General features: G+C 37.9%; 1 protein-coding gene across 1 annotated transcript in view; it reads right to left on the reverse strand.

Moving 5' to 3' along the window:
* Positions 1-664: 664 nt before the first annotated feature.
* Positions 665-11,523, reverse strand: part of LOC101858928 (WW domain binding protein 1-like) — an 11,558-nt gene continuing 699 nt past the window's right edge. The window contains exons 2-5 of the mRNA XM_005094857.3: positions 10,740-10,776; positions 10,149-10,226; positions 7,052-7,272; positions 665-3,751 (exon numbers count right to left, since the gene is read on the reverse strand). Coding sequence (XP_005094914.1) covers positions 3,722-3,751; positions 7,052-7,272; positions 10,149-10,226; positions 10,740-10,776 — 366 coding nt within the window. The 3' untranslated portion in view covers positions 665-3,721. The remainder of the gene's footprint in view (positions 3,752-7,051; positions 7,273-10,148; positions 10,227-10,739; positions 10,777-11,523) is intronic.

Raw genomic sequence — 11,523 nt, forward strand, 5'->3', positions numbered from 1 at the left:
ACCCTTACTAAAACTAGCAGCTGTATGTTTGGCAGTGTAGCTTGTGCAAACAATCAGGTGTTTTCTTTAGATCTACTGCACATTGTGACTCAGAGGTCAACCCTGTACATGTGTACTGAACTGCTTTGCCTTCAGTGAGTGTATATTATATTTAATTTAAAAGCGGAATTTTTTTCTCTTTAATTATTGACCCCCCCCCCACACATATTCTGCTTGGATATTGCCTTAAAATTGGGTCGCTCGTTTAAAAAAATGTAATCAGATTTTACTTGGGGTAAATCATTATATTATGAAGATATTGGCAGTGACAAGACAAGTCAGCTTGGCTTGTGACGTCACACAAAGGCTGTAATCGACGGAACACGCTGAAGTGTAGTCAGAAAAATCTGTGTTGAAACCGCTGGTTCAGCCTTCCAGTTTAACATTTTTTCCATCATTTTTGCATCCACCTGCCGTTAGGTTAGCCTTTCAATTCCGAAACCGCCAGTTTAGAATGTAGGCTACATGTGTGGGGCCTCTCATCTCAGTCGTGTTAACAGTGCTGGAAAGGGATTTCCTGTTAAACTGTTTTTGTGCTAAACAGCCCACTGTAAATCTTGACAACTGACAAGCAAAAACCAAGACTTTAAAATAAAGAAAAATACAAAACAACAAAAGCATACCTCAGTTAACTCAGTGTCAGTAATTTTAATGTTTATTTTCTTCCATTCTTGGTTTAATTAAAAGTATTCTGTCATTGAAAACCATGGGGCAAATTTGTAGAAACGTGAAGTTGTGTTAAAAACAATAGTAAACAATAAAAATATGTCAGCCAAAATGAAAGGAAAAACACATTTTCATGACTAATCTAAGAGGTTTGACTCACGATAAATTCTTCCACATTTTTAATAAATACGAAATTGAAAATAATATCTATAATTAACGATTTAGACAAATTTGTCAAAAGTTGAAGCCAATTTTCAATTTTTAAAGCAGCAGCGGTGTGATACATTGAATAGTTTAAAAAAACACCCAAATTAACCTCTAAGTAAGTTAATAAAAGAGCACGCTGCAAGTTCATTGGTTTTTTACACTACATCCAGAGTGCACACTTGGGTACAATGTAATAATAATGGACCAGGGTCCCGGTTTAACTGAAAATCGAAAATATGTGCGTGTGCCTAAAGAAAAGTACCGTACCAAAAGTCGGATTTTGACCATTTTGAGTTAAGGGTTGTGCCTTATTGGAAATTCAATGCTGAACACAGGGTTCTTTGAATTTCTTAGATCTCCAGTAGTTACTAGTATTTGAGATATTGCACATTTTGCGAGGTAGGGTATAAAGATAGAATTTTGAGAAAATGAGCTTATAAGTTTAAAAAACGCGAGAACACATACAAACTTTAAAAAACTATTTTTTAATATATATATAATTTATTCATGGGAAAATTCAAGTCCAATTTGGCTTTCTGTTGACACCAATATATCATGAATGGAATTTACTGGTAAAACTTAGCAGGGAAGAGAAAACGTGCTTCAAGAATAGATTTTAACACCTTTTAAAAGTAGTTTCCATTATTTACTTTTTATACCCTACCCTCAAAATAATTCAAAATAAAATATTAAGAAGTCAAATCAATAAAAACCCTTTATTGGCTTTATGCACAGTGTAAAAAAAATGGTGGGTCGATCATTTTTAAAATGGAAACACATTTTGGTCAAAAAAGTGATTTTTGTCATTATCATCAGCCTGTAGCTTGAAACGGGTGTGGGGTGACTTTTGGTAGGCCTACTTTTCTCTAGGCGCACACACATATGTACAGAGGCATTGCACTTAGTGGACATAGCAGCATACTCAATCTAATGGTCAGACAATGCTTAGAAAATGAGAAGAAAAAAACAAACTGATGGCATTACCCATTCACTGGGGAAAAACATTTTTTACTGTTTAATTAAAGTAAAAAAATGGTCTGAAACCAAAAACATTAGTGCACATACTACAAGAAGTCGAAGAAGATGACTAATGACATCTATATAATATACGGTACTAGTACTACTATGATTCTGTGATCATATGGAAGGCGAGAAAACCCCCCCCCCGAAACTATTATTACTCTCCCTTTGGCAGTTTTGAAGCCCCATGTACACAGATTGAACTTGAACTTGAACCAGATGGCCTGGCCATGACAGATTTGAATCAAAAGTCAAAGTTACTGAAATCAGCTGTACTTGTACTAAGTCACAAGACAGACAAAGTAATTCAACATAATGACTAATGCAGCTTCGCAAACAATACAACATTAACAAAAAGAACAATTAATAATGATATTGATCTTAATACCTAGATATATTGGAATGAATCTGATCTCATAAAAAAACCGAACACACCTGTAAAACAAGTACAAGAGCGTACTTTAAAAAAATAAATGTATACTTTTTATACATTTTGACAAAGCCACAGCATGCATTAATTTCTGCCTATATCTTGTGTAAGAGTAAGAGTTTTCTTTTGTACAAAAGTATGGGGAACTGATTTATGTTGTGTATGATTTGTAAAAATCACCTTGAACAACCCCCCCCCCCCCATGATAGCTCTATAGCTGCAAAAATATGAAACTGTTAAAGAGTTTGGGATTTAAATATTAATTTTAAAAAACCAAACCAACAAAAACGAAGGTGCAAATATAAAAACATGAAAATTTGACGGCATCAAGAGATTAACACAAAGAAAGTTTAGAAAGTGAAATATCAAAGCTGGGTCTCATTGTAAATTCAGAATATAATAGAAATGGAAAGTCTTGGGCAAACGCAATAACTCTTGACACTCCACTACTGAAGCTACAGTACTGGCATTATATCAATATCATCCTGCGGGCCTATCCACTACTGAAGCTACAGTACTGGCATTATATCAATATCATCCTGCGGGCCTATCCACTACTGAAGCTACAGTACTGGCATTATATCAATATCATCCTGCGGGCCTATCCACTACTGAAGCTACAGTACTGGCATTATATCAATATCATCCTGCGGGCCTATCCACTACTGAAGCTACAGTACTGGCATTATATCAATATCATCCTGCGGGCCTACTGCCACTCTATTGCTATGTACTCGAAATTTGACTTTTTCACATGAATTCTTCTTCAGGTATCAGGTCTGTAAGAAGACATCGACAATCATTGTACCCTACTCCTTCCTCTTGCCTGCCCTCCCAACACAAGATTACATCACTCAGAAGGTAAAAAAGTTGAAATAGCTTCTGATGCAAGGTATAGCGGCGAAACAATAGAGTGTATACACACAGAACCATATTTTCCCCATGAGAAGACCATCCTAGGCCCTCAGGATGCAAGACATTAATTAAACCACTAGCACACAGTGTTTGATTTGTAGACGACGATAGTTCACCAGGACCAACAGAGAAAATTGAAGTTTTGTAATTTATTGATTCACGCACAGCGTAGCCGAGACTTAAGTGATTTATGTCAGAATTTCAAGAAACAATTAGTGGGATAGCTTTTATTCAGGAAGTCAAGAATTAGATACCGTAGTTCTTTCCAGTACAAGTACAAAGCATACTCATAAAAAATTCTTGTTTTTACAAAAAGCGGCTTCAAGAGGAGAGAAACATCTTTGATTTGAATAAATCACAATACGTGTAATACATATATGTACATCACAGGCACCCTCCCATTTTGCAGGGGAATAACGATAATTCTTGTTTCACGTCCTCGGTTTAGCCAGAATATGAATAAGGTGGAGGTTTCTGGAAAAAATAAAGGACAAGAAATAAAGCATAAATATGTTGCAAACAAAAGTACAGGTGACATTATTATGTTCTAATTGTGTAACTGGAAGAAATAGGTCAACTCTTTTTTAGTTCTTACTTTAAGTTTAAATTAAACTGTCACCAAGTCGACCAAGGTCATCTGTTATAATATTAACCCTCAATGAAATCCAGGAGTCAAGTTTGACTGCAGCCGGCCCCCCCTTACCACCAGGTTTTACCAATGTATGAAAAGAAACGCCTCTATACTAAATAAGAATGAGGCCCCATTATTGTCGATAACTTTTAATAGAGACAAAGAGCAGGAAAAAATGGGTATAAAAAAAAATCCCTGTTATTACCGGATCCCTGTTATTACCGGGCCTGTTATATATGGTTTCCACTCACTGTACTATTCTAGAAAGCATTTTTAAATTAAAAGCATAAAAATTTGGCTTGCAGCAACATTGTCAAACCAACCTTCAGAAAGGTCAGAATAGACTAAAGGCAAAAGTACATTCAGGCTGATTTAAATTAAACTCATACAAAAAGAAACAAAATGATACAATTACTATCAACTCTGACTCGAAATTATTCTGTGTAAGGAACATTTATCCTTACATTTCTTTGTTTGTTTTAGTAAGAGTTTTATGGCGCTCGCAACTGCATAGGGTTACATGAGCGCGCGAAACAATTTGGTTTATACGCAACAGTTCACCTGATTTTGGTCAATATTTCTATTAAAATGCTCAAATAAAAAGATAAAAATTTGATGTAAATAAATTCTTAATTTAAAATAACTTTTTAAACAAAACATTAAAAATTTTAATGCTTTACACAACTTTCTCCGTAAATGGCCTTTACAAAATCAAGGATTCTGTAGGGACCAACGATGGAAAAAAGATCTCTGCAATTTTTTGCATCTAAAATATTTCCTTTGGGTCTCTCCGAAGTCTAGATATTCTGTTAAAATGTGTATAATGGAAAAATCTGTGTCGCATCCGAGTCTGACACAGAACAGCTTCTCATCTCCCTGAAGGAGGTATTTATGTGTCAGGGATGTGTGTCCAATGCATAATCGAGTAAAAATGACTAAGTCTCTTCTGGAGAGGCCTGAAGGTTTTCTGACAACGCAACAAGCATTTTGCACACAACAAAAAAACAAAACAAAAAGGACTGCAACAAGTGGGCAAACTCAAGCATCATATTGCGGGGGAAATAATAATCAAATCTTTACATCCCACATCCACCCTCACATGACTAGATTCAAGGGAGTAGTTCTAGTGCCTTACAGCTTTTTTTTTTTTTTTTTTAAAATTTATAGTACATGTAGAGGGTTTTACGGAGCTCGCAACTGCATAAGGTCATATGAGCGCCAAGGGGTGGTTGTCAACAGAGAAGTCTTTACAGGGAATCAGACTTAGACTGCTCACCTTTCTATCTTCAACAGCACAAGGTCTGCTTCGACTATCAAGGCACCCCAAAATAGCAGGTCACAAGGGAGTGACAAACATACAAAAGAAGTAAAGGAAAACGACAATAGTAAGGATCAGGAAAGAAAAAGCAGCAGTTCCCTGTTGTAGATCAGGCACAGTTATAAGCGTGGCATGAGTCAGCCCATTTACAATTCTACTATGCTTGAACGAGATATGTCCCCCCCCCTTTGGGAATGGCCTAAAGACACTACAGTCAGTGGCACTGCCGCGGGAGGTGCCTTACAGCTTACACACACCACACTACAGTTAACTATTAAAGCGGGATGATGTGTCTCCATATCAGAAGTGTGCCTTGTTCAGTGTAGAGAAGCAAGAGAAAGGAAAAGAGTGATGCTGATGGATGAGCCTTAGAACAAGAATTTAAAAAAATAAATCTTTACATCACTTTTGGCTCCCATTACTACTGGTACTTTCAGGTGTGAGCACAATTTACTTCCTCCTCAAATACTGGTACCCAAATAGCTCAAGAAAAAACAAACAAAACAGGTGACCTCTGATCTACGTATCAGGAGCTTTTTTTATCTTTGTTTCAAGGCACTTGCAACACAATTAGGTCACATTTATATACGACGCATTACATGCTGAAGACTAGAGGTGTTAAAAGAGAGTAATAAACACACGTTAAAGAAGGAGAGATTAAGGTTGATAGATGTTAAATAGGAAAGAAGGAACAAACTACTCAAGAGTGCCTGCCAACCGTCCACTACCAGTCAGGAGGTGAAAACCATTGAACTCATTTATTTGAATTCAAATTACAGGATTTTCACCTTAGTAATCCCCCCCTCCCGAAATTTAGAGAAAAAAAAAAAGCAAGATTTATTGGACAGCAGTTTAAACGGGATGCCCACTACGGATGGGATCGCCCGATTCGATCGCCTAAAAAACAAACGTGTTTGTTTTCAGTTTCAGGCGATCGAGTCGGGTGATCAGCCCGATCCAGCCGTAGTGGGCACCCGACTTTAGGGGAATCGGAGAAGGGGGGTACAGAGTACAAACCACTTCAGAAAAAGCCCCCTCCACTATAAAATCAACAGGGACGACCTCTGGAAGAACTGTACTTGGGGAAGAGGCCTTGAGTTGACTGACAACAGCTAAATTACCTGCTACCTGTCCTGGGCAACAACGTCATTGCACACCCGACAGGTCCATAAGTGCTCAGTTCCTCAAGCCTGCAAGGTATCCATACTGATTGTTCCAGTGGCTGTCTGATTATGGCGACGTCTTTCCTTTCCACATAATTGTTTCTTTCTTCCCTCTCCCCTCTCTATCCCCATACCTTTTTAACAGCTAAATTGGTTCAAGTTTTCCTCAATTATTCAGTCTTGGGCTTTGAAACATCAGAAATATATTCCCTGTTCCTCTACATGTATATGTTTCTCTAAACAAAATAATCGGGACCTGAGGCAAACAGGGATGATAGTTGGAAAGACTTCAGGGGTAGATCATAGTCGCAAGGCAAAGAAAAGCCCACAACTGCAGGACTTCGTCCAAAGTGATAAAATCCCCTCCCCTCCTCTTTCCCAATCATGTCCACCCCCCCCCCCCCCAATCTGGAACGAAAAAAATCCATTAAAAAAAAAAAAAGGTCTATGGACTATCCCTATATTGGGAGAACATGCACTACAGTGTAGCCTCTCTATAATGACATCGCCAAGACCAGAAAAAAATGTCGTTATAGAGAGGCAACCAAAAATATTACTAATGATATAAAGAAAAAATCGGGACCTGGGCACCATGTCGCTATACAGAGGATGTCGTTATATATCGAAGGTCGTTATAGAGAGGCTGCACTGTATGTACTTACGTTGGCATAACTAGGGGGAGCGGCTGGCGCAGTAGGGGGTGGCGGCATGGGTCCCGTCTGGTACGCCGTGTGAGTACTAGCGCCATGGACCACAGTGCCGTACGATGGGTACTCTGAGTTTGCCATGACCACGTAGCGCACGTGCTGCCTCCTGCGGCGCCAGCAGGCCAGAGAGCAGCCGAGGATCATGAAAAATACCACCACCCAGATCAGCCAGAACCCTGTGAGAGGAGAGATGGTGATTATGTACACAGTCCATTCGGAAGTGGTATTTCGGGTACTCATTGTCCCCCTTGGCGATATTATTTTTAGTTGTGGAAGAAAGTTTCGGTTATTTTTAACTCATCGAGCACCGTTCCCGCAGCATATGCAGTCCAGTAAAATTCGTATCGCAGACTGCGACCGAGGCGTACGCGGGTTCAACAATAATTGACTATAAAGTAAACCCAGCAGTACAAAAATGCTTGCAAATAGCCCCAGAGGTTTAAACAGGATATCAACAAGCTAGATCTTTGTGGTTTGTGTACATTCACCACTTTAAGAGCGAATAAATGGGTCATTTGTCCAACAGACTGAACAACTGAAAATAAGCAACTTCCGCGCAGTTTCTCGTGAGCGAAGCATGGCACTGCGAGTTGTGCCGAAGTTTATTGAAACTCTCGATAATTTTGGTGAAGATTTAAGTGACAGTGAAGTATCAGACAGATAGCTTCATAAATCAAAATGTGAATTCGCCTAGCAGTGATGAACATGTCTGAGAAAATGACATTAGGCCCAGATCTAGGTCTTTAAGACCAACATCGTCTCTCGATCGTGAATCTGACTCGTCAGCGAATACGCAGCCTGGTCCGGATGGGGATGACGATAGATCTAGCCCCAGTACTAAACTCTAGTTCAAATCAGCCCTCAAAGTGGAGAAGATATATATATATCGAGACCTGGGATATCTATTGACAGATCTAGTCCTAGCACTAGCATCATTGACAATGAAACCACTTCTCAGCCTGTCACCGAGGAAGATCTAGATCTAGATTTAAATCTACATGATCTAGATCTACATTTTTTTCTGTTTTCAAAATTAATTATTGCTTACATTTTTATGATACTTCACTGTACACATTCATGCTTCATTCTCCTACACAGACACACACCGCCACAACTATTTTGTGTAAGTTTATTAGATTTCTGCTTTATCACATCACTTCCTTTTTTTTCAAAAATTTTTTTCTGTGGCAAATTTGTCCCAACTTTCTGTACCATACATTTTTTTGTCATTCTTTCTTCACAAAGAGGCAAGTATGCAAGACAAAACTTTTGCTGGAACAAGTTCACATTTTTGGGCCTCTAAATAAAGGAAAAACTGAAATACAGCATAGATCTATATGTACTCATGTACTCGAGTCGGAGTTGGATAGACTGGGGGAGCGCACGTTGCAGTGATGCTGAAACCTCATAGTCTTGAAAATAGCTTACACATAACTCTAATCATCCTTGCAAAAGCCCGCGTTTCCATACACATAGTACAGTAAAATCCTTTGACTTTAATCGCATATACACCCAAGGCACCCCCTCCCCCCCAAAAAAACGCCCAAGGTTGTTCATTTTTTTCTTTTCTTCCTTTCCCCTCAATTAGTACATGATGTATCAGGGCACGCACTTTAAGTCCAAGTGTACAACAACAAAAATCCCCCCCCCCCCCCCCCCCCCCCGGGGTACATACTGGTTAAGTCCTGAGAAACACCTCGACCAATAAGATAAGATAAGATACATCTTTATTGTCCAGATCCTGGCACATTGGTTTGGTGTTCCACCACGAGTACACACACACACACACGCACACACACACATGCACACACACACATGCACACACACACACACACACGTGCACACACAAGTAGGTTTACAATCACATGCATAATATAAATAAGCAGCAATATAAACAATAATAATCGTAAGCTAGATACACACTCAATGTTATTTTGATGCATGCTCTAAGGTCGTAAGTATATTTATACAAGATGGTTAAGATGGAAGCATTTTGATAGATGATGGTAAAAATGACCTTCTGTATCTTTCTTTGTTACAGATCAGAAGCATGGGTCTTTTACTTCTGACTGATGTTTTTATTTGAGGGAACAAGGGATGTTTGTTGTCTAAAAAGATGGAATTAATTTTCTTAGTGCAAGCTGTTATGTGCAATTCATCCAAGTAGGGGAATGAAGATGTTGAAATTTTACATGCTTTCCGTATTAGTCGATTTAATTTTTCTTTATCTTGTTGTCTTGTGTTCCCGACCCATGCTGTTATACAAAAATTGATCATACTTTCTATGGTTGAATGGTAGAACATGGACATCAATGTTTTATCAACTTTAAAATACTTTAGCTTCCTTAGAAAAAAATAGTCTTTTGTTCACTTTTTTATGCAGGAGAGAAGTGTGGACACGCCAGTTGAGACTGGTGTGAATGAACTTTGTTGACTCTGACAGCCGACAATCCCCAACAGTTGACAAACGCACTACTCACGCGTACGAGGTCATGTCACGTAATGCGAATGAGCGTTTTCAAGTTTCACAGACAGGTCTTGATGATGGGCCCAACTAACGAGAACTCGGACAAAGCTTTCTTTTAAAGCAATGGTAGAACAACGAATAGATTATTCTTAGGCCTATGTCATAATATTATTGTTACAGTAATCGGGCCACCATCGGAGAATTCTGGGTAACAAAAGCGAAAGTAGATCTTGAGCGTGTATCCAAGTCGGAATTCAAAATCAATACTTCGTCAACTAACAGATGACTCACGCAAGTTACTTCAACTAAAATAGATGTAGTATCAAGCATTGATGTTTTAGAAAATAGCCTTCCAAGTTCCTGTCGATAGAAGTCCAATCAGCGCTTCCAAGCAAAATAGATTACAGAACTTAAATATCTTTTTCTAAGAATCGGAAGCAACAAAAGAAGAAAAAAAATTAGGATACTGGCGATCAAAATCGGGAAAATCGGGATGCTTGAGATTTGGGGCAAAAAATGGGGATATCCCGATTAAATCGGGATGAGTGGCAGGTCTGACTTTAACACATCACATTCAACACTTACACCAAAGTTGATAGACAAAAGTATCCCAACAACAGCCCAATTCCCCGTCATCCAAGGTACAGCAATATGGTGAATGACCTGAGAAAAAAAGAATACAGAAGGTGGTAGGTTCCACAGTTACAACTCAAAATAGATGACTGGAAGATGTTTAGGTGAATGGGAGAACAAATTTACTTCAGCAGAAAAATCAAATATATAATCTTTTTACATTATATTACAGCAGAAAATAATTTTACGGCGCTTACACAAGAACTTTTCAGATTGAGGAGTAGTTAAAAAAGAAAAGGTGGCCGAGTGCCCTCAAAGATCCAGATATTATAAAATACAAAAATACTCTAATAACATCCTGTGTTTATTTGATTCACAAAAAAAAGAAAAGTAAAATGACAGCAGCATCTACTCAAATTGTCGCACTTGGCAGCCACTTTTTATGTATTAATTACTAAATATTACCACAGGCATTCATAGTCCAGAGAGGATTCATATTCTTGGAGGACAAAAGCAAGGCCAGTTATATATGCAGACATGATGCTGAAAGTTGTTCAAGAAGGAACGAGGTATTGGTGAGTTTAGTTTATAATGAAAACTTACCATGGCAGACGTAGTCTCCGCATTGTATGCTTGAGCCCTGGGAACAATTAAATTAACAACAATCATTACGACACAATTTAAATCAAATTCATAGAGATGCAAGCAGTTGGTATACAGTTTTTTAATGAGCTTTTGCGAATAGGTGGGTACCTAAAATGTAGCACACAGGGTTGATGATAAAGTTTTTAATATTTTGTTTTTACTTGAATTTTTCTATTCGTGTGTATATCTCCTCAGGACAAAAACATGTATTTACAGACCTACAGACGGCATACTAAGCTGTGTAACTGGCATTACATTTTAACGTCAAGTCAAAATTCTTTCAGACATAACTATGATGACCTGTTTTTTTAGAATTTGTATACAAAATTATTTTAACAGTTTTCTTATTGCTTTAATTTTCAAACATAAGCATGAAGAGCATAAATGGTGAGGATCAGAGAAACAAGACATTCTGAATGCCGTTGAGTTTGCATTTGTGTCATCATAGTTTTAAAGTCTGAAAGAAATGAAAAACTTTCCGTTTTCATCTTAAAAATTTATTTTTTTGAAAATTTGGGCAAACAACGATCTTCAGAAGATTCAGTTTGACTCACATTCCATGTTAATGATAAAAAAATGATTTTATTATGAATCTCTGCAAAATATCTAATAATTTGAAGTTTTGTAGTTGTTAGAGGTTAGATACTTTAGCTCGCCGCGCATCAAATGTATAGATCTAGATATAGATCTAGATTAGATGTAGAATCTAGAATCTAGATCTAGGCTCAAATAGGTGGGGGGG

The sequence above is a fragment of the Aplysia californica genome, unplaced genomic scaffold (genome assembly GCF_000002075.1).
Source record: "Aplysia californica isolate F4 #8 unplaced genomic scaffold, AplCal3.0 scaffold00090, whole genome shotgun sequence".
Classification (NCBI taxonomy): Eukaryota; Metazoa; Mollusca; class Gastropoda; order Aplysiida; family Aplysiidae; genus Aplysia; species Aplysia californica.